This window comes from Mesoplodon densirostris, chromosome 16 (genome assembly GCF_025265405.1).
Source record: "Mesoplodon densirostris isolate mMesDen1 chromosome 16, mMesDen1 primary haplotype, whole genome shotgun sequence".
In the NCBI taxonomy this organism is placed as follows: domain Eukaryota; kingdom Metazoa; phylum Chordata; class Mammalia; order Artiodactyla; family Ziphiidae; genus Mesoplodon; species Mesoplodon densirostris.
The window spans coordinates 68,443,371-68,468,259 of record NC_082676.1 but is presented as its reverse complement, the minus strand read 5'-3'; the positions used below and the strand labels follow the sequence as shown (position 1 = coordinate 68,468,259).

At 39.3% G+C, this 24,889-nt stretch overlaps 2 protein-coding genes across 2 annotated transcripts in view; one reads left to right on the top strand and one right to left on the bottom strand.

The window, feature by feature from the left end:
- Window positions 1-971: 971 nt before the first annotated feature.
- On the bottom strand, window positions 972-15,432 carry POLR3F (RNA polymerase III subunit F). The gene is made up of 9 exons (XM_060120580.1): window positions 15,118-15,432; window positions 13,950-14,067; window positions 9,037-9,104; window positions 8,454-8,521; window positions 6,744-6,856; window positions 4,394-4,537; window positions 4,067-4,174; window positions 2,996-3,187; window positions 972-1,801 (listed from the first exon to the last, which is right to left on the bottom strand). Exons 1-9 carry the CDS (start codon window positions 15,177-15,179, stop codon window positions 1,724-1,726), a joined length of 951 nt encoding a protein of 316 aa, XP_059976563.1. The 5' UTR covers window positions 15,180-15,432; the 3' UTR covers window positions 972-1,723.
- A 132-nt stretch (window positions 15,433-15,564) lies between these two features.
- DZANK1 (double zinc ribbon and ankyrin repeat domains 1) overlaps window positions 15,565-24,889 on the top strand; it is a 69,728-nt gene continuing 60,403 nt past the window's right edge. Inside the window, exons 1-3 of the mRNA XM_060120270.1 lie at window positions 15,565-15,842; window positions 17,546-17,662; window positions 20,701-20,854. Of these exons, the coding sequence (XP_059976253.1) occupies window positions 17,554-17,662; window positions 20,701-20,854 (263 nt within the window). The 5' untranslated portion in view covers window positions 15,565-15,842; window positions 17,546-17,553. The remainder of the gene's footprint in view (window positions 15,843-17,545; window positions 17,663-20,700; window positions 20,855-24,889) is intronic.

Here is a 24,889-nt window from a genome sequence, read left to right as displayed (position 1 = left end):
AAAAAAAAATTTTTTTTAATTTAAAAAATAAATGAATTAAAAAAAATATTGTCTCTATTCTTCTTTAGTTAATATTCAGAATGAAAAACATGCTAAGGGATAAAAGTTTATAGGGGCTCTATTCTGGTAGGCAAGGAATACTTTTGTTTTAGCCACTGATTGTAAACTTTAAAAAATCTCTGGCTGTCAAGATATAGTACAAAGTCTGTATTTAAAACACAAACTGCTTCCTTCGTTCCACTTCTAAGTCTCCTCCAAGCTCGGTTTTGTCATTAAATAAGATGAGCGCCCCTGGGACAGGCCAGGTCCCAGGAAGGGCAGATATTGTTCTTAGCATTCCAGCTCTCACTGAGAGTGGATCGGAAACCCTTTGTAGTTTCAGGCTCCCAGATTCTTCTGGATCTTACACATCTAGTACTTGAAATGATCTTTGTTTCAAAGCACCAGTGTCATCAAATGCTAATTCTATACAGCTGGCCACAGAATTTACCTGGTTCTTAAAAACTGGATACTGAGCTGAATTTTATTTTACTGTTTATCTCAAAATAACCGTTGTGTTGGTTCTCCAAACCTGGTGTTTCAACTCAGACCCCAGCAGAGCTTTCCTTTCCCTCCGTCCCCCGCTTTTGGCCTGGACACAGAAACTTTTAAGTGGCGCTACAAAGTGAAAATATGACAGCTGAGATCCTAAAAAGACCTACAGCTAACTTCTGTGTAACAATACATCAAGTAACCTATTCTGTTTAGCTGAAGATTGGGACTGAAAGTGCTATTAGAACTGAGGACAATTATAATGGCTTCCTGCTTAGTTTAGACCTATTACGGCATGAATTTTAGAACAGAATATGGAAAAAAATCTAAAACAGAATAAGGAAAGAAGGATAATCCCCCCCCCCCCCCGCCCAATAAAGTGAATGGAGGGCAATGGATTCTTTTTAGTTTTAATTTTAGTTAAATAAGAATCTAGGGGAAAATTCTAGCAAATAACACAATTGAGTCACAGAGTGAAACTTGTAAGACTTTAACAAAGAAGAATCAGTGAAAATATTCCATTTAGGATGAGAGTAATTAATACTTGTGCACTAAAAAGATATCCTTGACAACAGCATTATTTGGGTTTGAGGTAAGTACAGAGGCATAATCCTCTGAAAGAATATTTCGGACATAAAAAGGCATCAATAGTGTGTAGAAAAGGGATGGTCCACTGTGTCCCCCACTCATGCCCCAAGTCTGTGTTCTCCCCTGCTATTCCTGCCTTCACCACTTTTCATTTCTTCTCAATGAAACCACTGAGAAAATGAAACAAATGGTGACACTGGGTCATATATAAAAAATTCCCAATGAAGACCTTAATAAGTAACTTTAAAACAGGCATTTTAAAGCTCTAGCCGTTATCACAGTACTTGGTGAAAATGAACATATTTGCTTCTTTTCCCGTGAATCATCAAAAGTCTTGAAAGCTTCAGAAGGTGGTCTTCCAGGAGTTCAAAGTATTTTACTTATGGAAGAATGGATTTCACTACTTACCTTACCTGTTTCATGTCCTGTTGCCTACTCTACCAATGTAATTTAGTCTTCATTGATTAAAAAAATTTTTTTCATAGCAGCAAGTTTGTATCTTGAAGTTTGCTTTCAAGGGAATTTGATGTTCCATTATGAATCAAATTATTTGTTCCCAAAGTAACTTCATTTGCAAAATGTCAGTAAAGTTCATAGATCTATATTAAAATTCGAGCCACTCTGTCATGTAAATACAGTTAGATGGTGAAATCTCACCACCTTCATGGCAGTCATCAAAAACCTTTAAAAAAGAAAAAAGGTTATATTCAAACTGAAGTTTTAAAATTATTACATTATAGGTAATGTCTTAAATATCAACTACAACAAAATTCTAACAAAATATCCAAGACCCAAGCATTTATCTAAAGCAATATTAAAAACAACACTTTCAAAGTGGAAGAGGTTAGGACTGTAAATAAGAACATACCCGGAATAGGACCTGCTCTGTGATCATAGAGTGAGTGAGAGACCTTTCACTGTAGCACTAAGCCGACCATATCCACCTACCCACTGGGCAAAAGGCAGGTAACAAGAGTCCAAGAAGGGAGAGAGATATACACAAATGACTTCATCTTAACCAAATGTTTCATGTTTAGCCACCTTCCTTTTTGTGAAGGGTGCTAAATAGAATTCCCAACAGGTTAGCCTTTTTTCTAGGAGTTGAAACCAGGGCATAGAGAGCTTAGGCATGTAGACAATAAAACACGGACTAACAGCCCAAGAATATAAATGCCACAAGGGCTGGCACGGTACCTGCAGCACACAGGTGGCTTTCAGAGACTATCTGGGAACAAAAGAATGAAGAGTGTGGGGCGGGCCTCGAGGGAAAGCACATCACCTCTGGCTGTGAGTCCTGGTTGTCACGTCTCAGCTGAATGCTTAGATTGCCCTCAGCCAGAGTTCCCTCACACTTAAAGGGAAGTAACACCACTAGATCCAAGGGACGTAAGGAGGATTAAATGAGACCACAGAAACCTTCAAGAACATGTCTGGCCCATAGTAGGTTCTCAACAAATCTCATTTCCCTCCCTACTGAGGTGAAATGATCAGCCCTCATCAAAAATCGTCCATATGGGGACTTCCCTGGCAGTCCAGTGGTCAAGACTCCTCGCTTCCCCTGCAGGGGGTGCAGGTTCGATGCCTGGTCGGGGAACTAAGATCCCACATGCCGTGCAGTGCAGCCAAAAAGAAAAAAAAAAATGTCCATTTTGGGGCCAAGAGCAGAAAACAAATTTCCTTAACATGGTTATTCTAAGAAAATACAAGGTGACGATTTGTTCATTAAAGCTCTGTCATCAAGGTTACATGGAGGTTTCAGCAGTTCTTGGTCAACCCGGAGTTTCAGAAAACTAGGGTGTGCTTTCTGGTATCAATACATTATGTGGCATCTGCACTTGGTGGCAGTAGAGTGTAAAGGGAAGCCATCGTAACTCACCGGGCAGAGTCCGCAGGGGGCCCGGACCAATCCCGTGGGCGGGATGATCGGATTGACTGCCCTGTACAGTTTCATGTGTCCGTCCACACTGCCTACGGTGCCTTCTTTCGCAGCGATGATAGTCATCTCCACTTTCCCGTCATAAATGAGTGTATTTAAGATGGTCTCGATGTCCTCCATGGACAACTCTACCTACAAAGGGGATACGTTAGAAAGGACCCAGAAAGGAAACGGAGACATCCTTTTGGAGGGTGTTGAAAAACGTAAAACGCCACAATTCCTTGGTGAAACGGGGAAGGATTATGCTGGAGAGTAAATGAAGGCACAGAGAGGCTGAACAATGGCCCAAGTGAGCGCAGACCCTCAAATGCCAGGGGCAGGGCTCTGAGCTCGCACTGAGCTTGACACTTGCTGATGTCTTCACCCACCCAAGGAAAATCTAAACATCTTGTAACATTTCTTTGGCAAGAATTTGATGGAGATCTATAAAATGCTTGAGCAGAAAGGTATTTTAGACATCCAATAGTCCAAATTCCTGTTTTTTATGAAAGAGAGATCTGGAGCCCAGGAAATGAAAATGACTTGTCCAAGCGGCCACTTCAGCTTCTTCTCTGATGATGAAAAGCATCAAGCACAGTGTGTCTGTACAGATCTTCAGAGAATGTGCTGACAGTGCCACTAACATCTCATAAGTAGGAAAATACCAATAAACGACAACTGCTATGATGATGGATGTTTGGCACATATATGGAAATGTCCCCAAGACAATCAAGAACTTGTCAGAACAGACTTTTGAATCTGGTAGTGAAATGCACTGCCAGGCCTCCACTCTGCTGCTCTATAGCCCAAGCTCAGGTACATACAGTTCAGAAAGTGCCCAACAGCAATGACCGCCGTTGCCTGACTGCCTTAGGACAGTACTTCCTCAAAGTGGGTTCTGCAGAATGTACATGGGTATCACCAGAAAAAAGGGTCTGGGTCAGCTGTGTTTGCAATACATTGTAAACTACATCCCTATGATGAAGAATAAGTTTTTAAAAATAAGATGAAAATTAGAAACCGAGTTCCAACCTTACTGATCCCCAATTCACAGATGTACTTCCACACTTCATGTGATGAAGCAAATGAACTATTTCTTTGTATCATTGGATTCTGTTTGCTTTCTCGTGCTGTTTCTGCCTATAAAGGTAGAAACGTAAATTTCAGGAAGAATACTGGTGCCTTCTGAATACAATTCATATAGAGTGAGAACAAGAACAGGACATATTTTGTTTAGTAAAAATGACCAATTCCAATGTTTTCAATTCCTGTAAGATATGATACATAAGATTAAACATTCCTTATGAAGAAACTTAAAAAAATTATACTTGGAGTGATGTTTCCTCAATTATGCCTCACCTTGGTTTGTAGGAATTTAAAACACTGTTGGTTAAGCACCTCTACAAATTCAGATTCAAAATCCTGGTCACTGTACCAGGCTCCACCGGTCACAGAGCGGTCTGGCTGCAGGTTATAGAGCATGTACACCTTCTTTTTTGAGGCCTAGGAAAAAACACGCACAGTAGATGGTTAAAAGGTAACAAAATAGTCTTCCAAAGCTAAGACTTAAAAAACCCCAAAACTTCATATTTCAGAGCAGTTTGGGATTTACAGAATTATTGTGAAGATGGTACCTTGTGCTCAGCTTCCTCTAGTACTAACACCTGACATTACCAGAGTACATCTGTTACAGCTAATGAAGCAATATTGATAGGTCAATATTAATTAAAAAGTCTATACTTTATTCAGATTCTCTTCGTTTTTCCCTGATGTCCTTTTAATAGTCCAGGATCCTATCCAGAATACCATACTATTACACATTTATTATACATGAGGCAAATTTTGGTTGTGACAGTTTCTCAGACTTTCCTTGTTATTGGTGAATTTGCCATTTTTTAGAATTACTGGCAAAAAATTCTGTAGGATGTCCCTTAATTGGGATTTGTCCGAGTAGACTGGAAAAAAGACCACAGAGGTAAAGTGCCCTTCTCATGTCATATCAAGGGTACTTGATCATCACTAAATGATTATTGATTGTCATCAATATAACTTATCAGCCTTGACATTATAAATCCATCACCTGGTTTGAGGTAGTGTTTCTCAGTTTTCTCCACTATAAAGTTACTTTTTTGTCCTGCCCTTTTCATATGTGGAAGGAAGCCACCATGCACAGTCCACACTTAAAGACTGGGATTTCACTCTACTTCCTTGAAGATGAAGAGTCTACACAAATTATTTGGAATTCTTCTGCATGAAGACTTGTCTACTCTCACCCATTGATTTATTTATTCAAACATTTATATTAGTATGTTCTCATGAATATTTATTTTATACTTTGGGTTACAATCTAATACTACTTTAGTTTGAAACTTTGAAAACATCATGCTAAATGAAAGAAGCCAGACACTAAAGACCACATATTGGTAGTTCCCTGGCAGTCCAGTGGTTAGGACTCGGTGCTGTCACTGTCTTGGCCCAAGTTCAATCTCTGGTCAGGGAACTAAGATCCCACAAGCCACATGGCATGGCCAAAAAAAACCAAAACAAAACAAAACACAGCAACTTTAAAAAGATATAATTTAAAAAATTAGAACAGTGTGGTGACTGCAGAACTCTGTGAATATACTAAAACCCACTGAATTAAATCTCAATAAAGCTGCTACTAAAAATAAAGATGTAAAGCATGATTGGCAAAATGAAGCCAGGCAAGGGTACATGGTGATTCATTTTGTTATTTTCTATACTTTTGTATACATTTGAAATTATCCAATAAAAATGTGGAAGAGAAATAATATTCTAAATGAGGGAGTGGTAGGACATAAATACCATTGATAAATAAATCCACTGATGACTATCAAATTCTTATTTGTTGAATTTTGTGTTCAAGCACACTTTAATCTAGGAGTACCCCAGCTCCTCTGATGCCTCAATCAATGAAGTCAGCAATGTGTCTGCTGGAGCCAGCTCTGGATCCTGGAGCCCCTAGAGGATGTGACGGGGTGGCTGGCAAGAGGAGGAGGAGAAATCCCATGCGCTGGAACAGATGCTCCACCAGGGCCAGGGCAGAGAACTTTCTGTGACTTGCTCACTAACGTATTCCAAGCCCCAGAACAGTGCCCAGCACATAGCAAATGCACGACGGGTATTTGTGGAATGGGTAATCTCATACCCTAGGTTGAAATAAATTATCTTACATACCACAAAATCCAGAAAAAATGTTCGTGATCCCCAAAATTCTTTACTGAAGAGAGTAAAGTAGTTTTAGATTTTTGAGTGGGTAAGACTCTAAGAGTTAACTGGCAGTGACATATCTAAAGCAGCATCTCGGGCTTCCCTGGTGGCACAGTGGTTGAGAGTCCGCCTGCCGATGCGGGGGACGCGGGTTCGTGCCCCGGTCTGGGAGGATCCCACATGCCGTGGAGTGGCTGGGCCCGTGAGCCCTGGATGCTGAGCCTGTGCGTCCGGAGCCTGTGCTCCGCAACAGAGAGAGGCCACAGCAGTGAGAGGCCCGCGTAACGCCAAAAAAAAAAAAAAAAAAAAAAAAAAAGGCAGTATCTCCAAACCATCCGATATGAGCTAAAATTCTAAAAATCTTTTTTGACCAGTTGTTTTAAATCATGACATAGCTTAAAGAATAAAAACCTGAAATATACTTGGAGCAATATATGTACAGAGAACATTCAGGGGAAGAAAAGAGATGGTTACTCACTGCCACAGACTTAACAGCTTTAATTAGCTTTTTACTTTCCAAATTCTTTAGAATTTTGTTAATTTCTGTTAATGGCAAGTTGCTTTTGTATCGGATATCTCTGCTCCATATTCCTATAAGAAAGTAAAGTAAAATAAGTTGAACAGTATAGGATGTGTGTTTCTTTTCCCATTGCTTATATCTCATTATAAATCTAGCAAAATATGTATATATTCCTAGAGCATAGCTATAGGAAAAATGAATTAGAGGTAAGAGTCTCAGATAAAGTAACAAAAATATGCAAAACAATACATAAGTTATATGTTTTATTTTCTAACTGGAAATTTCTTGGAATGCCAGTGTGGCACCTTTTAAAAATCATATGAAAAGGACATTTTTGTAATGGAAGAAAAATCTTGAATGTCACTGAATTAACATATATTGCCTTTTCCATGCCCCCCTACATCCCAACCTCTTTTTTTCTTTAAATATCACTTTAGATTGTATATGTGAAAAACAAACTTAAGTTTGGGTCTGGGTTGGCTGCCATCCTTGATGAGAGCAAAAAACACTTTATGAGAGCATCTGTGTGCATGTATGTCCATTATTTATACAGCACTATATTTGGAAAATAAAAAGATTACAGTTCCCATAGTCACTAAAAGCCTGTGCAGAAAGCTATGATTTTTCTTTCAAAGAAGGAAATATGTGGGCTTCCCTGGTGGCGCAGTGGTTGAGAGTCCGCCTGCCGATGCAGCAGACATGGGTTCATGCCCCAGTCTGGGAATATCCCACATGCCCCGGAGCGGCTAGGCCCGTGAGCCATGGCTGCTGAGCCTGCGTGTCTGGAGCCTGTGCTCCGCAACGGGAGAGGCCACAACAGTGAGAGGCCCGCGTACCACCAAAAAAAAAAAAAAAAAAAAAAAGAAGGAAATATGCGTTATATGTATAAAAGGAATTTATGTAAAAACATTTTGCTGTATTTTCTTCCCAGCATGAAGGCATAATAAGATAGGCAGATTTTTTTAAAATAGAGAATGACTTCTTCATATTTATTTTTAAAATGTTAATTTAACTTCCCAACACATATAAAAATTATATGACTTCAGATTACATAGTAATTGTTAAAGCTAATATCAATGACTCAAACAGATCTTAAATTGTAATAACAGCAATTTTGATAAAGTTCTTTAAGGGCAAGAGGAGAGGAACTAAATAGCTGTTGAGGGACTACACCAGATACTGCCACACCGCACTAGGCATCCCTCGGGTTTGTGCAAAAACCGGAGAGATGTTATTATCCACAATTTACAAATAAGAGGAAGAAACGAAGCCTTCCAAAATTTAGCAAGTAAGGATTAAAAAAAACAAGTAAGGATTTAAAAAAAAGTTTTAATTTATTTATTTTGAATAGATCATATATTCATATGGTCCAGATTCAGAAGTCTCTTTCCATCCCTGCCCACAGCCATCTAGTTCCTACCTCCCTGAGGGAACAACACTGTCACTCCTGGGTGTCCTTCAAATGTATGTAGAGTGTGTGTGTGTGTGTGTGTGTGTGTGTGTGAGCGCGCGTGCGTGTGTGTGTGTGTGTGTGTGTTATTTTCTTCTCCTTTTAACAAACGGCAGCGTACTGAACCGACTGATCTATACCCTGGGAAGCCAGGATCTCAGTCCCCACTATCTGGTCCTAAAGACAGTGTTGTTTCTGCTGTTCCTCTACATGCTTACCTTTATTTCCAGCATCCTCTATGATTTGATATACTAGTTTTTCCTGGTTATCTGATCCTTTCATTTTACTGCAGGGAAATAAAGTAGAATTAAAAAGGCAAAGAGGTACAGGATAATCTAATAATCTACAAGACTACTTAAACGAATGAGCAGACAAGGTCATCACATTGACTTATTTACCAAAAGAAGGGCTTACCTTAAAAAGAATGAGACAGGGCTGTATGTACCAAATGAAAAGATGTCCAAGATATAGTAAGTGAAAAAAAACAAGTTGCAAAACAGTATGGATATCATGATCCCATTTTTGTTAAAATAAGAAAAAAAAAAGAGAGAGAGAGATTATATATAAATATATGGTATATAAATATATAATCATCTATATGTATTTATATATACCTATAAGAAAGGATATATGCCAAAATATTAACAGCAGCTATCTCTGGGAAATGGAACGCATATGGGAGGTGAGATGATACATGGGCCAGGTTTACATGATGCTATTCTGTACTGGGTTTTTTTTCCCCAAACATATATTACTTTTATAATATTAAAATTTTCTTAAAATAAAAAATTAGGTGCTTACCCAGCATTCTGAGACTCCTTTATTCTATACAGAAGGCCTGTATTGCTCCTTAAGAGATCCAGCTGACCCTAAAGTTGTTTTTTTTTAAAAAGAAAATAACAGTGAATTATTTTGGAGATATATCAAATCCAGTGACAAACATTAATGCATTCTTCAATATTTTACACGGACTAAAATAGCCTACCTCCCACAGTTGCCAGTTCTTCACTTGAGTACTTAAGTTTTTTCCTACATGTCACATGTGATATACTTTTTAAAACTTAGCTCTTTATCTCGCCATTTCCCCAAATATTAATACCTAACAATTTTCTACATGTTAGATCCTGGCTTGGTTATATGATCAATGTGTAAAGAATTTTAAACAAGCAGCTTTAGAATAATAAATAAAAATCCATACTTAAGTCAAATAAATTCAATAAATATATATAATATAAATAAATATAGTAAAATGTAACTTGTCTAAAAAAGTTCAGATAAAGGCTATTCATGAAAAAATATTCTATGATACAATGATTAAATGAAATTTACAATGTTAATAATAACATTTACTGATATGTGTGATTTCTGTAGTGTTACATGAAAATTAGGCAGAAAGGTCAACCAATGAATAAAAGGCCTGTAGTAGTTCTGTTTTTTTACACAAGTCACAAGTAAAACAAAGCATGTGTGCCACGCTCCTGCATTTCCTTGGGTCTGAACTTAGGAGAACCCAGATGGCTGTACCACTGGGCTTCTGGCAGTTCAGGGAAGCATGGGTAGAGAGGCCCCATTCCCACGAGTTAAGGCTGGGCAGACCCATGACTTGGAATTAGGTTGATATATGGATGAATAGCAATACTTTCCCTCCCTCCCTCAAACCACAAAGCCCAATGTGGAGGCTCCATTCAGTTGTTCATCTCAGCCTATGAACATTTACTGAACACCTGTACTGTGATATATGTTTGGGGGAGACAAACATGGATTCTGGAAGAGAATTACACAGCTAACTTCAATACCATCGGGTTCATTAAGACAGAGCTAAGTAAAGGGTGGGACGGCCTCTCAGAGAAGCAGCTTTGGCCCAGCCTGGGGGGTCAGTGAGGATCCCTAGAGTCGACAGCAGAGATGAATCTTGAGAATGAGGAGTCAGTCTGTGAGGAAAGGGAAAAAGGGCCTGCTAAGCGGGAAGACAGCATGAGCAAAGGAACTGGGGCATGAAACAGCGTGATCTGCTAGGGAACCAAAAACCATGTGTTCCTTCTGAAAACTAACTTTTGAGTTGGAGGGGTAGAGGGAGATGAGGTGGGTGCAGAAGGGAGGGGCTCAGTGTGGTAAACCCAGGAATGTGGACTTGAATCTCTAGAGTTGAGAGAAGGGTTTTTTGTGGGAAAGTGACTTGGTCAGATCTGTATTTAAGACAGAGCAGGCTTGTTGCTCTGAGGCACATGGAGCCAGGAAAGCCCTGGCTTAAGTTAAGATGCACTGTAAGAGTCCAAGTAAAAGCCAAGAGCCTGAACATATGCAGGGGTAGTAGGAATGGAAACAGTGGAACCGATTTGAGAATTGTTTGAGTTAAAATCAGCAACACTCGTGATTTATTAATAATTACTCCCTTGCTTAAAATTCTTCAGTAGCTCTACCACTGCCTGCAGCCTGTCGCCGATAGAACTGGCAATAGGTGGGGTTGCAGAGGTGGTGGAAGAGAGTGAGGTGCTGAGCATAATTTTCAGACAGAAAGAAAAGGCTAAAAGGGAGGGTCCAAGAACAAAAACATTTTTAATTGCCACACTTCCCAGCATCCATTGCTCTATCCATCCTGGAGTTGAAGACCTTCACAATGGTGAATTGACTAGGAAAAAACAACACTCCTTTTTTCCTTTGGCTAGCACAGCGTTCAGCAATCTGGTGCACTGCTTTTTTCTTTTGTTTTTGAACTGAAGTATAGTTGAGTTACAATATTATATTAGTTTCAGGTGTACAACATAGTGATCTCATATTTATAGATTATACTCCATTTAAAGTTATTATAAAATATTGATTATATTCCCTGTGCTGTACAATATATCCTTGTAGCCAATTTATTTTATACATAGTAGGTTGTACCTCTTAATTCCATACCCTTATCTTGCCCCTCCCTCTCCCCACTGGTAACCACTGGTTTGTTCTCTATATCTGTGAGTCTGTTTTGTTATATTCATTCCTTTGTTTACTTTTTAGATCCCACATATAAGTGATATCATATGTGTATTTGTCTTTCTCTGTCTGACTTACTTCACTTAGTATGATAATCTTTAGGTCCAACCATGTTGCTGCAAAGGGCATCATTTTGTTCTTTTTTATGGCTGAGTAGTATTCCATTGTATATATGTACCACATCTTCTTTATCCATTTATCTGTTGATGGACACTTAGGTTGCTTCCACATCTTGGTTATTGTAAATAATGCTGCTATGAACATTTGGGTGCATATATCTTTTTGAATTAGTGTTTTCATTTTCTTTGGATATATACCCAGGAGTGGAACTGCTGGATCATATGATAGTTCTATTTTTAGTATTTTGAGGAACCTCCATACTGTTTTCCACAGTGGTGGCACCAATTTACCAACAGTGTACAAGGATTCCCTTTTCTCCACATCCTCACCAACATTTATTGTTTGTGGTCTTTTTTATGATAGTCACTTTGACAGATGTGAGGTGATATCTCATTGTTGTTTTGATTTGCATTTCTCTAAAAATGTTGCTACAATTTGCCAGTGTTCTGCCTGTGTTTTCTTCCAGGAGTTTTACGGTTTCCGCTCTTACAGTTAAGTCTTTAATCCTTTTTGAGTTTATTTTTATATATATGTGAGAAAAAGTCCTAATTTCATTTTTTACTTGTAGCTGTCCATTTTTCCTAGCACCACTTGTTGAAGAGACTCTTTTCCCCATTGTATACTGTTGATTCCTTTATCTTAGATTAATTGACCGTAAGTGGATGGGTTTATTTCTGGGCTCTCTATTCTGTTCCATTGATCTATGTATCACTTTTTGTGCCAGAACCATACCATTTTGATTACTGTGGCTTTGTAGTATAGTCTGAAGTCAGGAAGCATGACACCTCCAGCTTTGTTCTTTTTTTCTCAAGACTGCTTTGGCTATTCGGGCTCTTTTGTGGCTACACATACATTTTCGTATTATTTATTCTAGTTCTGTGAAAAATGTCCTGGGTATTTTGATAAGGATCACATTAGATCTGCAGATTGCTTTGGATAATATGGACATTTAAACAATATTAATATAGTCTTTATTTTTTATTTATTTATTTTATGGCCACACCACGCAGCATGTGGGATCTTAGATCCCCAACCAGGAATTGAACCCATGCCCCCTGAAGTGGAAGTGTGTATTCTTAACCACTGGACCACCAGGGAAGTCCCCATTTTAACAATATTAATTCTTCCAGTCCAAGAACATTGGATATCTTTCTATTTCTTTGTAGCACCTTCAATTTCCTTCATCAGTGTTTTATAATTTTCAAAGTTAGGTCTTTTACCTCCTTGGTTAAGTTTATTCCTAGGTATTTTATTCCTTTTATATGATTTTTAAACAAGATTGTTTTCTTGCTTCCTCTGATAGTTCATTATCAGTGTATAGAAAAGCAACAGATTTCTGTATATTAATCTTGACCCTGCAACTTTACTGAATTCATTTATTAGTTCTAATAGTTTTTTGATTGAGATTTTAGGGTTTTCTATATATAGTATCATGTCATCTGCAAATAAGGACAGTTTTACTTCTTCCCTTCCCATTTGTATGCCTGGGCTATGGCAATGAAAGCACCAAGTCCTAACCACTGGACTGCCAGGGAATTCCCTTCTTCCTGATTTTAGAGGAAAGGCTTTCAGCTTTTCACCACTGAACATGATGTTAGCTGTGGGTCTGTCATAAATGGCTTTTATTATGTTGAAATATGTTCCCTCTATACCAACTGTGCTAAGAGTTTTTATCATGAATGGATGTTGAATTTTGCCAAATGCTTTTTCTGCATCAATTGAGATGATCATGTGAATTTTATCCTTCCTTTTGTTACTGTGGTGTATTACACTGATTGATTTGTGCATATTGAACCATTTTTGCCTTCCTGTAATAAATCCCATTTGGTCATGGTGTATGGTCCTTTTTACATATTGTTGAATTTGGTTTGCTAATATTTTGTTGAGGATCTCTACATGTATATTCATCGGAGACACTGGCCTGTAATTTTCTTTTTTTGGTAGTATCTTTGTCTAGTTTTGGTATCAGAGTAATGGGAGCCTAACAGAACGAATTTGGGAGTGTTTCCTCCTCTTCAATTTTTTGGAAGTGTTTGAGAAGGACTGGTATTTGCTCTTCTTTATATGTTTGCTAGAACTCCCCTGTGAAGCCATCGAGTCCAGGACTTTTGTTGGTCAGGAGTTTTTTGATTACTAATTCAATTTTACTACTAGTGACTGGACGGTTCAGATTGTCTATTTCTTCCTGATCATCACATGTTTATCCCTTAACTGTTTATTGTAGTTATAGTTGATTTTTCCATTTTTGTCTTTTAATCTTCATACTAGCTTATTTAAGTGCTTGATCCAAAGCCTTTACTATGTATTTGCCTTTACTAGCAGTAAGAAGCAAACAGAAGGTGTGACTAGACTATGCCTATAGGTAGTTGTATGCCATTATGTAGCTTAGTGACAATTAAGTTACTAAATATAACAGTTAAAATACAAGTATTTCATTTGTCTTGTAAAATGCATATTACTTCTTCTTTCCTTAATTCAGGCAGTCTGAGCTGTTTCCTGGTTTGGAGTCTTATTAGTCACAACCTAACACACTTTTGAGAATGGTTTCGTGACTGCATAACAGGAAGTAATGACAATCACAACATTTAAGTAATTACATGAACTAGTTGGATTCACCTTACCATGGACAACAGTCTATTGATGGCCACTGCCCGCTGCTGGGCTTCTATATGCGGCATTTCATTCTGAATTACTTGGTCTGTGATTCCATGAGGAAACTGGTGACATAATTCTATAATCCTAGGAACAAAGGCATTAATGATATTCATGTTTCTACCTATTTCAAGAGGTGGTAGGGGAAAAAATACAAGAACAGTTTGGAATTGTGCCTTTTTTCACATCTGATAGATAATCTGGGTTTCTACAATGGTTCTGATTCAAAGCATGTTAAAAATGAGGACGATGCTTTTCAAATACACGTTTACATTTTTATTGTATTTAAGAGAAGCATTTCTTTTCCCTATTCATATGAACTTTAAATTAGAACAAAAGTCAAATGAAAACACAGAAAGACATATTAAAGCTGAGGCTTCAGTTTTCTCAGACGGAACAAGTATGACAAAGGGAAGATACAGTGCCTTGGATAGCCATAAGTCTGTGAGTGGGAGGTAAATCAAACACTTCTGGTGGGAAGTCAAAATTTGTTACAATTCACCACAACTGGGGCCTGCTTTTAGAATTATCCCTAAAAAACAAAAATAAACCCGAATATTCATCTTGTCCTAGGATCATCATATGTGTTATTCATAATAGTTTAAGAAAGTTGGGGTCCTTTAAAAACTATGTGGTAACCTAAAAATTGCAGTGCACGGTAGAGAATATAAAATCGGCAGAGGCTTTGGGCGCCCTAAAATCTTCACTTAAATACTGAACTAAAACCATCTGACTTGTGTTGCTTCATAACAGAAAACTGCACCCTAACTTCGGCTAAACGTTCTGCCATGGGAGTTCCCTTATTGACAAGGGCGATCCAGGATCAGAACGTGTATCTACAAGTACTACGGGGAAAACGCCGAGTCTTCACTCAGAGCGTGGATCACCTTAATGTGGGAAAGAAGTGCATCAGTAGAGCTTCCCGAACAGCACCAGGGAAAGGTCAGTTACACAATCTTGCTAACTGTCCGACTCGTTTGGAAATTAAGAGTTCTGTCTTCCGGGGATGGGAGGAGGGTTCCAACACCCGCGGTCCCCTCCCTGCGCGTCCACTGAACTTGCGAGGGTCCCGGAGACGGGGTCCAGAGCCTCGCGGGGGCTCCCGAGCCGGGAAGCAATTCTCACTCACTGATTTACCTGTTTTCGATTTCGACCGGATCCGCGTCGGGCGGCTGCACTTTCACCTTCACCTCGGCCATGAGGGCGCAGGCCCCGGTCCCTGGGGGAAGAGACGCTCCGGATAGCTGGACAGCAAGCGGGGGATCCCTGGAACCTATGAAGACAGCAGCTGGTACATGGGCCTTCTTCCTCGTGTCGCAAGCGGTCCTTCTTTGCCAGTCGCCTTGAGGTGGCCAAGCCGCGCCTGTGCCGCTACAGATTCTTATTCTGTTTTTTCCAGAATGTCAGTGCCTGTCGGACGAACGAGCCTGGTTCCCCTATTCTGAGTTGGGACGCCACCTTGTAGCACTTTCCAACCTCTGTGAGGGCAAGTTCTCGGTCGCCTACGGTGAAGCCTGACGAAAGGAGCTCGAGGCGGGTACCAGTCTCCGGGCCAAGCGCAGGGGCGGGGCTAGTTGCTAGGAAGCCGGGTTCCTGCCAATCACCTGCCCGACTCTCAGGTGGCGGGGCGCGGCTCGCAGCGTCTTTGGTAACCCGGACCGCTGTGAAGGAGAGGACGAAGGGCAGTGAGCGGTGGGCGTCCTGGGTGGGGGCTGCGGAGGTACTCCGGGGTTCCCAATAGGGTCCTGGTGGCCGGAGGAGGAGGAGGACGGCAGCCTTCACTCCAGCTGAGAGGTAGCAGACGTCCTTGGGTGCACCTGAAGGACGGGGACAAGGACCAGACGCGGTTCCGGATGCGGGCGGTGAGGGGGCAGTCTGGATGGAGGGGTTGGGGGGTAGGGGATGCTGTTGACGCCACACTGACATTTGGGCCTAGCGGATCGGTCTACTGATTGATCCTCTTCTCTCGGGGCCCACTGGCCTACCCACAGCCTTCCAAGGGCAGCTCCTAGTCGCCGCATGAATTATTTCCTCCCCAAATGTTTTTATTTTCAACTAGTTTTTAACTGTTTTTATTTTAACTGTCTCTCACTTAAATGAAAGTGTGACGATGGGCAAGCTCCAGAGTCCATCCCTTCTGTGGGGGCTGTTGCTCCACTATCTATATCTGTATCTGCAATTTAAATTCTTAGCCTCCGACCTGGAACTGTCCAACCAGGCATTAAGTTCACTGCTTAAATTTAGTTATCCCACCTTTGGGTTATATTCTGTGACAAACCTCAAACCACAGAGATGTTCAGGGCAACATTATTTATTTAAATTTTTTTTTTTTTTTTTTTTTTTTTTTTTTTTTTTGGTCGTGCCGCAGACTTGTGGGATCTTAGTTCCCCGACTGGGGATGGAACCTGGGCCCCCTGCAGTGAAAGCGCGGAGTCCTAACCACTAGACCGCCAGGGAATTCCCAGGGCAACGTTATTTAGAATAGCAAAACCCAAAACTAAAAAGAAACTAGTAAATGCCTAAATGCCCAATCACAAATTGGTAAATAAGATTATATAAGTACTTGGAAAATTGTAAATAATAGTGGAGGATGCAAGAAGTACACTATAAAATTCGAGTTTTAATATAGATTTTAATTGAGTAAAACCTATGCATCCATTATCATTGAAATTTGAACAGACCATCGGAGATGTAAATGGTTGCTGTATTAAGGTGTGTGTGGGGGTTTCCCCCTGAATCCTTTATGTATTAATAATTATGAGCCCCCCACCCCCAAGAAGAAGATCCCTAAGGCCTCCATACTTGTACTTAATTATTTATAAATACAGTAGATGGAGTGGGAGACTTTTGTGTTTTTTACTCACTTTATATCCATGCCAGCTTTCTTCCGGCTGAGGCGTGATCCTCTGCCATGCTTCTAAAGTTTCTTTTGCAGCTTTCACGTGCAAGAACCAATTGGTGACAACTGCAGGGCTTTGAACCTGGAGCTCTCCCAAAGGAGTTGGCTCTAAATTAACATTTCATGCTACATACAGAGTTACTTCTGTTCCTCTTGTGTGCTGACTTGCCTGAAACCAAGAGAGGTGGCATAAAAATGTGGTAATGATCCAGGGTTGGCTCAGGTCAGGTCATCAGTGATGGTCTCTGCTCTGATGAGTTCACTTCATTTGCCCATTTAAAATAATTTTGTTCCCCCATCCCATACATTCATGCTTTTTCCCCCAAAGTGAGGTAAATATTTAGATAATCAAAACCCCACACAAGATCTCAACAGCAAAAATACAGCTGAAACAATAATTATTTCAATTAAAAATGATATTTGTATTAACACAACATTGTAAATCAACTGTACTTCAATTAAAAAAAGACAAAAAAAAACAAAGAACTGAGATGAGTCTCCCAAAAATAAAAAATAAAAATGATATTTGTAGATGATGGATTAACAGTATTCTCTTTAGTTTTTACTGGTCTCACTGTATTTGAACGAGGTGCTTCTCTTCAGTGTTTGTGTTCAAATATAGGTGCCCATTGGAATTTATTTTCATCCACTGTTTTTTAATGTAAGGAGGGGAAATGACTGCTGGTTCAGTGTGTGTCCCTCAAATCATTCCCCTGCGGGTGCCTCAGCCTGGGAAAGCCAACCATGAAATCGATAACAATACGCTTTTGGAAATGAAATCAGGTAAGAATCAAATATACTTGAAATCATTTAAAATAACACTGCCATATTCTTTATATTCATCTGGTTGTTGATTTACCTCTTTACATGTTTTCTATAATCAGGATCTTGGGAAGTTTGTAAAACTTCCAAAATTTGAAACAATGGTGGTTTATAGAGTGGTATTTATATAGATTAAAACGGTTGGCTCTTGCCAACCTTCCATTTGTGTGGGTAATAGTTGTAGCAATGCCTTGACTCACCTTAGCCAGGGGAGGATTTCCTGATGCTTCCCCAGACTTTCCCAGGATCCTCATTATTTTTCTGGGATTTCAGTTTGACCTGCTAACACAGGCTTCCCAGTCAGACAGGTTGGAGAGTGAATCCTGGCTTTGAGAACTTCTAGTGACCTTCAATACATTGCTGTGCCTTTATAAGTCTCAGCTTCCTCACTGTAAGAGAGTGATAATATTATCTACTGTTTACAGCCATTGTGAGGTTTAATGAATCGATATGTGATGTGAGGGGCACAGGGTCTGTCACATGGCAATGCCAAAAGAAATCTTAGCTATTTCTGCAGAAATAAAGCAGTGAATGCATTTCCTATTAATGCCAGGAATATACACACACACACATACACATATACATATATAATTAACATAAGGAGAAGGAAAAGTTTTATAGATAGAACATATGAACAAATACTTGTTTAAAACAGACTCTGACTTGCAGCCACATGGATGGACCTAGAGGTTATCATATTACATGAAGTAAGTCAGACAGAGAAAGACAAATATCATATGATATCACTTATATGTGGAATCTAAAAAAAGTGATACAGATGAACTTATTTACAAAACAAATAGACACACAGACATAGAAAACAAACTTATGGTTACCAAAGGGGATAGCAGGAGCGAGGGAGATAAATTAGGAGTTTGGGATTAACGTATACATACTACTATATATAAAATAGATAAACAAGAAGGACCTACTATATAGCACAGGGAACTATACTCAATATCTTGTAATAGTCTATAATGGAAATGAATCTGAAAAAGAAAAATATAGTATACATATGTATAACTGAATCACTTTGCTATATATTTGAAACTAATACAATATCATAAATAAATTATACTTCGATTTAAAAAAACAGACTCTGAGACTCCAGTTATGTATTTTAATAACTAATGTGCATACAAACTATTTAACTGTATTGATGGTGTGACACCTGGGCTTCCTAGACTAAGAGTTCCAACTAAGAATATATTACTTTATACTGTGTCTCCCTTTATCTTAAAAGCCAATATTATTTTCAAAAATTCTTAAACCAAAATACAAATCTTAGTATATGTGCCCATAACCCTCAGGAGAAGTTGGGTGATTATTGACAAATGATGACAGGATATCCAAATTATCTAATATTTAAAATGTCTAATAAATAAAAGATTCTACAATTCAATGACAAAAATAATAATAACCCAATAGAAAAATGGACAAAGGATGTGAAAGAACATTTTATAGGAAAGGAAATACAAATACCTTTTAAACATATGAGAAAATGCTTCTACTCACCCCTTCACCAGCTTGCTGAGCAGACCTTGTCCCCTGCTTTGTTTTACTCCCTTGCATTTAATCACCACTTAACAGATTATATGTAATATTTTGTTTGTTTACTGCTTGTGTGTTTTTCCTAAAACGGAAGCTCTATGACAGCGGGGACTTTGGTCACTGGTGTATCCCCAGTGCCTGGAACAGTGTCTGGCATGTAATAGGTACTTGGTAAATATTTGTTGAATGAATGAGTGAATCTTACTCAAAATGTAAGAAATGTGAGTTAAAACTATGAGATACTTTTTTTTTAACCTAGGAAAATATAAAAGAAATATTGGCAAAAAGAAAAGAAAAAATGGTCACATACAATATGGCTGAGATTGTGGGTAAACACGCACTTCCGTGCCTTGCTGATAGCAGTGTGAATTGTTTCACTGTCTGTGCTGGGAAGTTTGGCACCGTTAACCAAAATTACAAGTGCCCATAGCTTTTGACTCAACAGTACTAGTTCTACACATTTTACAGATGTACTTATAAAAAGAACTCTTTATAGGGTTATTCATTACAGTGCTTGTAATAGCAAAAGAAAAAGAAAAAGAAAGGAAGAAAAGGAAAGAAGACAGTTTAGATGTTCATCTGTAGGGATTGGCTGTTTGCCAATGATTCATCCATAGAAAGACAGAATACAGTGCAGCCGTAATGAAGAATGGGGATGCTTTTATGTACCAATATAGGGCAATATCCAAGACAGATTGTTAAATGAAAAGAGAAATGTGTAGAACAGGGTATGATAAGCCACCATTTGTATATAAAGAGAGGGCGGAAAAGTATGTACATATATGCTTGTATGGATGTAAACTATTTTTGGAAGGATACTTGATATTATTGGTTGCCTTTGGGCAACTTATTTCAGGGGTGGGAGGGAGAGTTTTCATTGTATATCCCTTTTTGACCTTTTGAATCTTGGATCATATGAATTTTTTACCTTTACAAATGTTCTAAGAAGTGTAGGAATCATTTACCTAGTCCAAATAAAATATAAGAAAAGCATTTCTTAAGCAATGCTCCAAGAATGAAAAATTAGCTTCTGCTTTCTAAGTAGGCATTGTAGTTTTAAAATTCACCCCTGCTTGATTTGTATCATTGCTCTATTGGGGAGGCAAAATACCATAGTGGTTCAAGAGCATGGCCTATGGATCCAACCTCCCGTAAGTCAAACCACAACTCTGCTGTTATTTAACAAGTTTCTTAACCTCTCTGGGACTCAGTTTCCTCATCTATAATGTGGGTATAAAATAGGACCTATCTCATAAGGTTGTACTGATAAAGTTAGCTAATTCATGTAAAGCACAGTGCCTGGCACAAAGAACTCAATTATTGTTAGTTATTGTTATCCATTTCTGCAGTACATTAAAAAAAACTCATTAAATAGCTGACCCATAGGTGTTATTCAGGGACTTGCTACTTTAATGTTAATTCCAGATATCCTCTTTTGGGTTTTTCAGACACCCCAGATGTCAACATATATTATACCCTGGATGGCAGCAAACCTGAATTCCTAAAGAAAATTGGTTATGGTGAAAACACTACATTGAAGTATACAAAGCCTATTACTCTGCCTGATGGAAAAATACAAGTTAAAGCTATCGCAGTGTCTAAGTAAGTTAAGAGCATAATGATTAAGATAATTTGTATTTATTATGTTTTAATTTTATTAATTTCAATGAGAATCAGTTCTGGATTAGAAGTACACTAAAGAAAAAGTTATCTTAATTTCAGCACATATCTGTAACTTTTGTGTTTTGTTTGTCCTCTGTTGAGTTATGCTGTAAAGTACACAAATCATAAGGGTACAGCTCAGTGAAGTGCTATGTATATTAATACTGTTTTTAGTTTGAAATCCACATTGGGATTTTGGGAAGGAAGAGCCTTTTCAGGGTTTGGGACCTCCGAAGAGATTCACCTGGCTCTGAGGAGAATTCTGTTTTTAGTGAATGGTTCTTTTATTTCCCAGGACGTGGCCTACGACCACTGTGGTTCTCTCTCTGATTTTGTATTGACTTTATTGGCCTTCAAAGCTACTGTCATTTCAGTTTGTTAAACATTAGCTACTTCACTCTTTTCTTTGTCCTTTCTTTCCTAGTCAATGATTTTTTTTTTTCATTTTCAAATATAGAAACAGCACTTAATTTGGTAAACTTCACTGTGGGTTGTAGAGAAGAAAACCCTCAAATGCTTTGCAGATTTGTGTGTCTGTGATAGAAGAATTATTTTGTGCAGCAAGACAGGTTTGGCCACATTTTTGGAAGACTTTTAAGCCCCAAACCAATACCTGGCTGGCCCAGTTAATTTAAAGGAGACTCCAGGTTCCCCCTGCTGGCTAAACTACTGCGTGGCTTTTTGACAAGAGCTACAAGTTCTACACCAAAGATGATTGCTTAGGCATTAAAAAAATTTTTTTAATAATAAAATAAAAATAAAACAAAACAACCTCCTTACACATTATTATTCTTTACTAAAGATTGGAATCTGTGTCTTTTCCCACTTGCCAAACCATTTCTATTGAAACAAGTCATCTCAATTATTAAAAATTAATAAGCTAATTACTCTGGCGCCCAATGCTGCAAGGCAGGCCCCTTTATAAGCTGCAGGTGGTCATAAAGTGAAGTAGTAGTTAATGACTATGTAATTCAAAGGAGTTAATAAAGCTTCCAAAAGAGTCTGAAAAATAAGGGCATTGTTAATGCCTCTCACCATCTTGCCCTGTGCCCACTAAGTGTCTGCTCTGAAAAACTGTTAGTATTTCAGATGTGCTCAGCTTAGGGAAAGTATCTATGCAAAAAATTTTTGAGTGTTCGAGGCAGAAAATTAGTGCTTGTATCCATTTGTGATAAAATAGTTCTTGAAAGGAAATGAATAAGTGCTTTGCCATACATGTACTTTCATGTCCCCATATATATGTCTATGACTTTCACATCAGAGAATGGTCTGGTAAGGAACACAGGTGGACAGGAGGGGCCAGGGACTCGGGAACATCTCAGCAAAGGGAGAGGGTTTCAGGTTTGATGGTCTGCGTATTGATGGTCTAATCCAGGGTCTGCAAACTTTCTGACATCTGCCTTGATTCTTTAAAATCCTCCTTTGTGGTCAAGAGCTTCCTGTCTCTGATATCATCATTTTGTAGTGTTTTGGCAATGAACTTGCGTGGTTCTCCTTTTTCTGTCAATGACCTTATATGGTGGCCAAGAAAAATCAAGCCTGGCTGAGGTAAAAGCTGCTTCAACTGAAGGTAGGTAACTGAAGGTAGGTAGGGAGTCAGAGTCCCCTGAGAACAATCGTTTTCCTTCAGCAGAACCAAGAGGGACTTCCCCGTTTGGCAGTCATGATTAATAAAGTAAACGTATCCACAGGCTACCAGGGCATCTCACAGGCATCTATCTACCACCCCTGGACGTAAAACCTTGTGTTTGCGTGGATGACAGATCCAAATGCCACCTCCAGAGGCAGCGACAAAAGCAAGAAGACGCTGCTTGGAGTGTGGGAAAGAGGATAGAGTTTGTTGATCTGCAGAGCTGGATTTTAATCCCAGTTCTATTGCCTCCTCTTCGTGTGACCTTGGCTAAGTTATGTGGCCTTTGGCATCTCAGTTTCTTCCTTTGTCACATGAGGTTAACAGGACGCCCTTGGAAGCCATTGTGAAGGGCAGAGGTGATACACTTGGGATCAGGGAGGCGGCAGCTGTAGTTATTGTCTTTCAAATTCTTAATGAAGGGCTAACAGATTGCTGTCATGTGACCCACCTCAGAAGGTCAGCCTCCTATTTGAAAAGTTCATGCCTGGGTGAATAAGCGGTTTCTATTCAACCCCTTCATGTTCCTAAACCAGAGGTTCTCAGTTGGGCATAATTTTGCTCCAAAGGGGGCATTTATCAACGTGGGGAAACATTTTGGTCGTCCTGCTGGAAACGGGAGTGTGTTAGTGGCATCTGGTGCATCTGGTGGGTGGAGGCCAAAGATGCCGCTGAGCATTTTACAGTGCACAGGACAGCCCCACAGCAGCGATTACCCAGCCCCAAATATCAATAATTTCCAATAGGTTGAGAAAACCTGGCCTGGACAAGTTGCAGAATTCTTCCACATCCAGTTTTTTTTCACTCCCTTGCAATCATTCAAGTAATTATGGTGTTTTATGGAGAGGATAATAATCTTTACAGGAATAGAGCTAAGAGTAACTTTTTTTATGTCTAGTGTACCTTATGTTGGTATTCCTAAAGATACATATTTATGGCATCTGATTCCAATCCTAGCAAAAATTTATGTGTGTTCAAATGAGATTTGGGCTCTGAGTAGAATTCCTAGCTCCAACCCGAAAACCTAAGCCTTTTTCGGTTTACCATCAGAAAATCCTTCCACCTAGCGGGCAGTCTGAGCTGGTTTCTTGGTGACAAGGTCTATGGGTTGGAGCCCTGGCTGGGTCCCCAACGAAAGGGCTAGCTATGGTGGGGAGACAACCTAGACCTTAAAAGGGGTAGAGCAAGTGGGTGGGAACCAGGCTTCTGCTCAGAGTAATGGGGCTGGTATGTGCACATTCAGGAAGGCTGGCCATTCGCCAGGATTTGAATGGTCCCTGGATGGAGATGTTTGTGAGGTCCAGGAAGTGTCTAACTAGGAGGACAACTGTATCTTGGATGACAGACCATGGGCCAAAGATGAGCATTCAGATGAGATGGATGTTGAGGTGAATGAGTTAAGCAGGCAGTTCATCTAAAAGACTGTCTCTATCTGCATCCACATATCTGCATCTGTAAATTTGGTTTTGTTATTAAATACAAAACAAAACACATGCTTCCCCAAAGTTTAGCCACCCATAAGTCACTCCAACCAGTGAACATGCAAGTACCCACTGATCATGTTATTTCTTAAATATTGTCACTCACTGATAGGTAGTGACCATTTAGATCAATTGTGTATTTCTGAGAATTTTTTTCTCCTTCTAAAAATGTGGCTTACAACCTCTGCATTGCTTAGTGTTAAACATTTCTCAACTATTTTGGAACTGATGTATATTCATTTCTGAATGTTTACTTAAAGAATTTTAAGCATTTGGGGACACATATTTATTTGAAGCTTCAAGAATTTTAAGAAATATAAAAAACCAACATGGGGCTTCCCTGGTGGCGCAGTGGTTGAGAGTCCGCCTGCCGATGCAGGGGACACGGGTTCGTGCCCCGGTCTGGGAGGATCCCACATGCCGCGGAGCGGCTAGGCCCGTGAGCCATGGCTGCTGGGCCTGCATGTCCAGAGCTTGTGCTCCGCAACGGGAGAGGCCACAGCAGTGAGAAGCCCACGTAATGCAAAAAAAAAAAAAAAAAAAAAAAAAAAAAAACCAACATGTAAGAAATCTGAGAAATTGCAAAAGAAATGATAATGAAACAGATAAACTAAATCAAAGGCCAATATGAAAATCAATGAGCAAAGCAGACAAAGAAACACCAGAGAAAGAAGGCAGCTGGCGAAGTAAGCAGTATTAAGTTCCTGGGCCAATCAAACAGAATCACCTGTGTTCCAGCTGTGAGCTTTCAGTGCAAATTAGTGGGAGCCAGAGTTAAACATATCAAACAAATACACCAAAGTGTGGTCACCATGATGTGGCAGGGGCTGCTGACTCTTCCCAATGTCTATGTTTCTCTTCTTC

Bases quoted from the DNA above. Each gene is read 5' to 3' on its own strand.
- POLR3F (XM_060120580.1), bottom strand. From the start codon at position 15,179: ATGGCCGAGGTGAAGGTGAAAGTGCAGCCGCCCGACGCGGATCCGGTC. The intron at 14,068-15,117 runs GTAAATCAGTGA...CTTTGTTCCTAG, and splicing joins CCGGTCGAAATCGAAAACAG to GATTATAGAATTATGTCACC. The intron at 9,105-13,949 runs GTAAGGTGAATC...AAACAACTTTAG, and splicing joins TCAATAGACTGTTGTCCATG to GGTCAGCTGGATCTCTTAAG.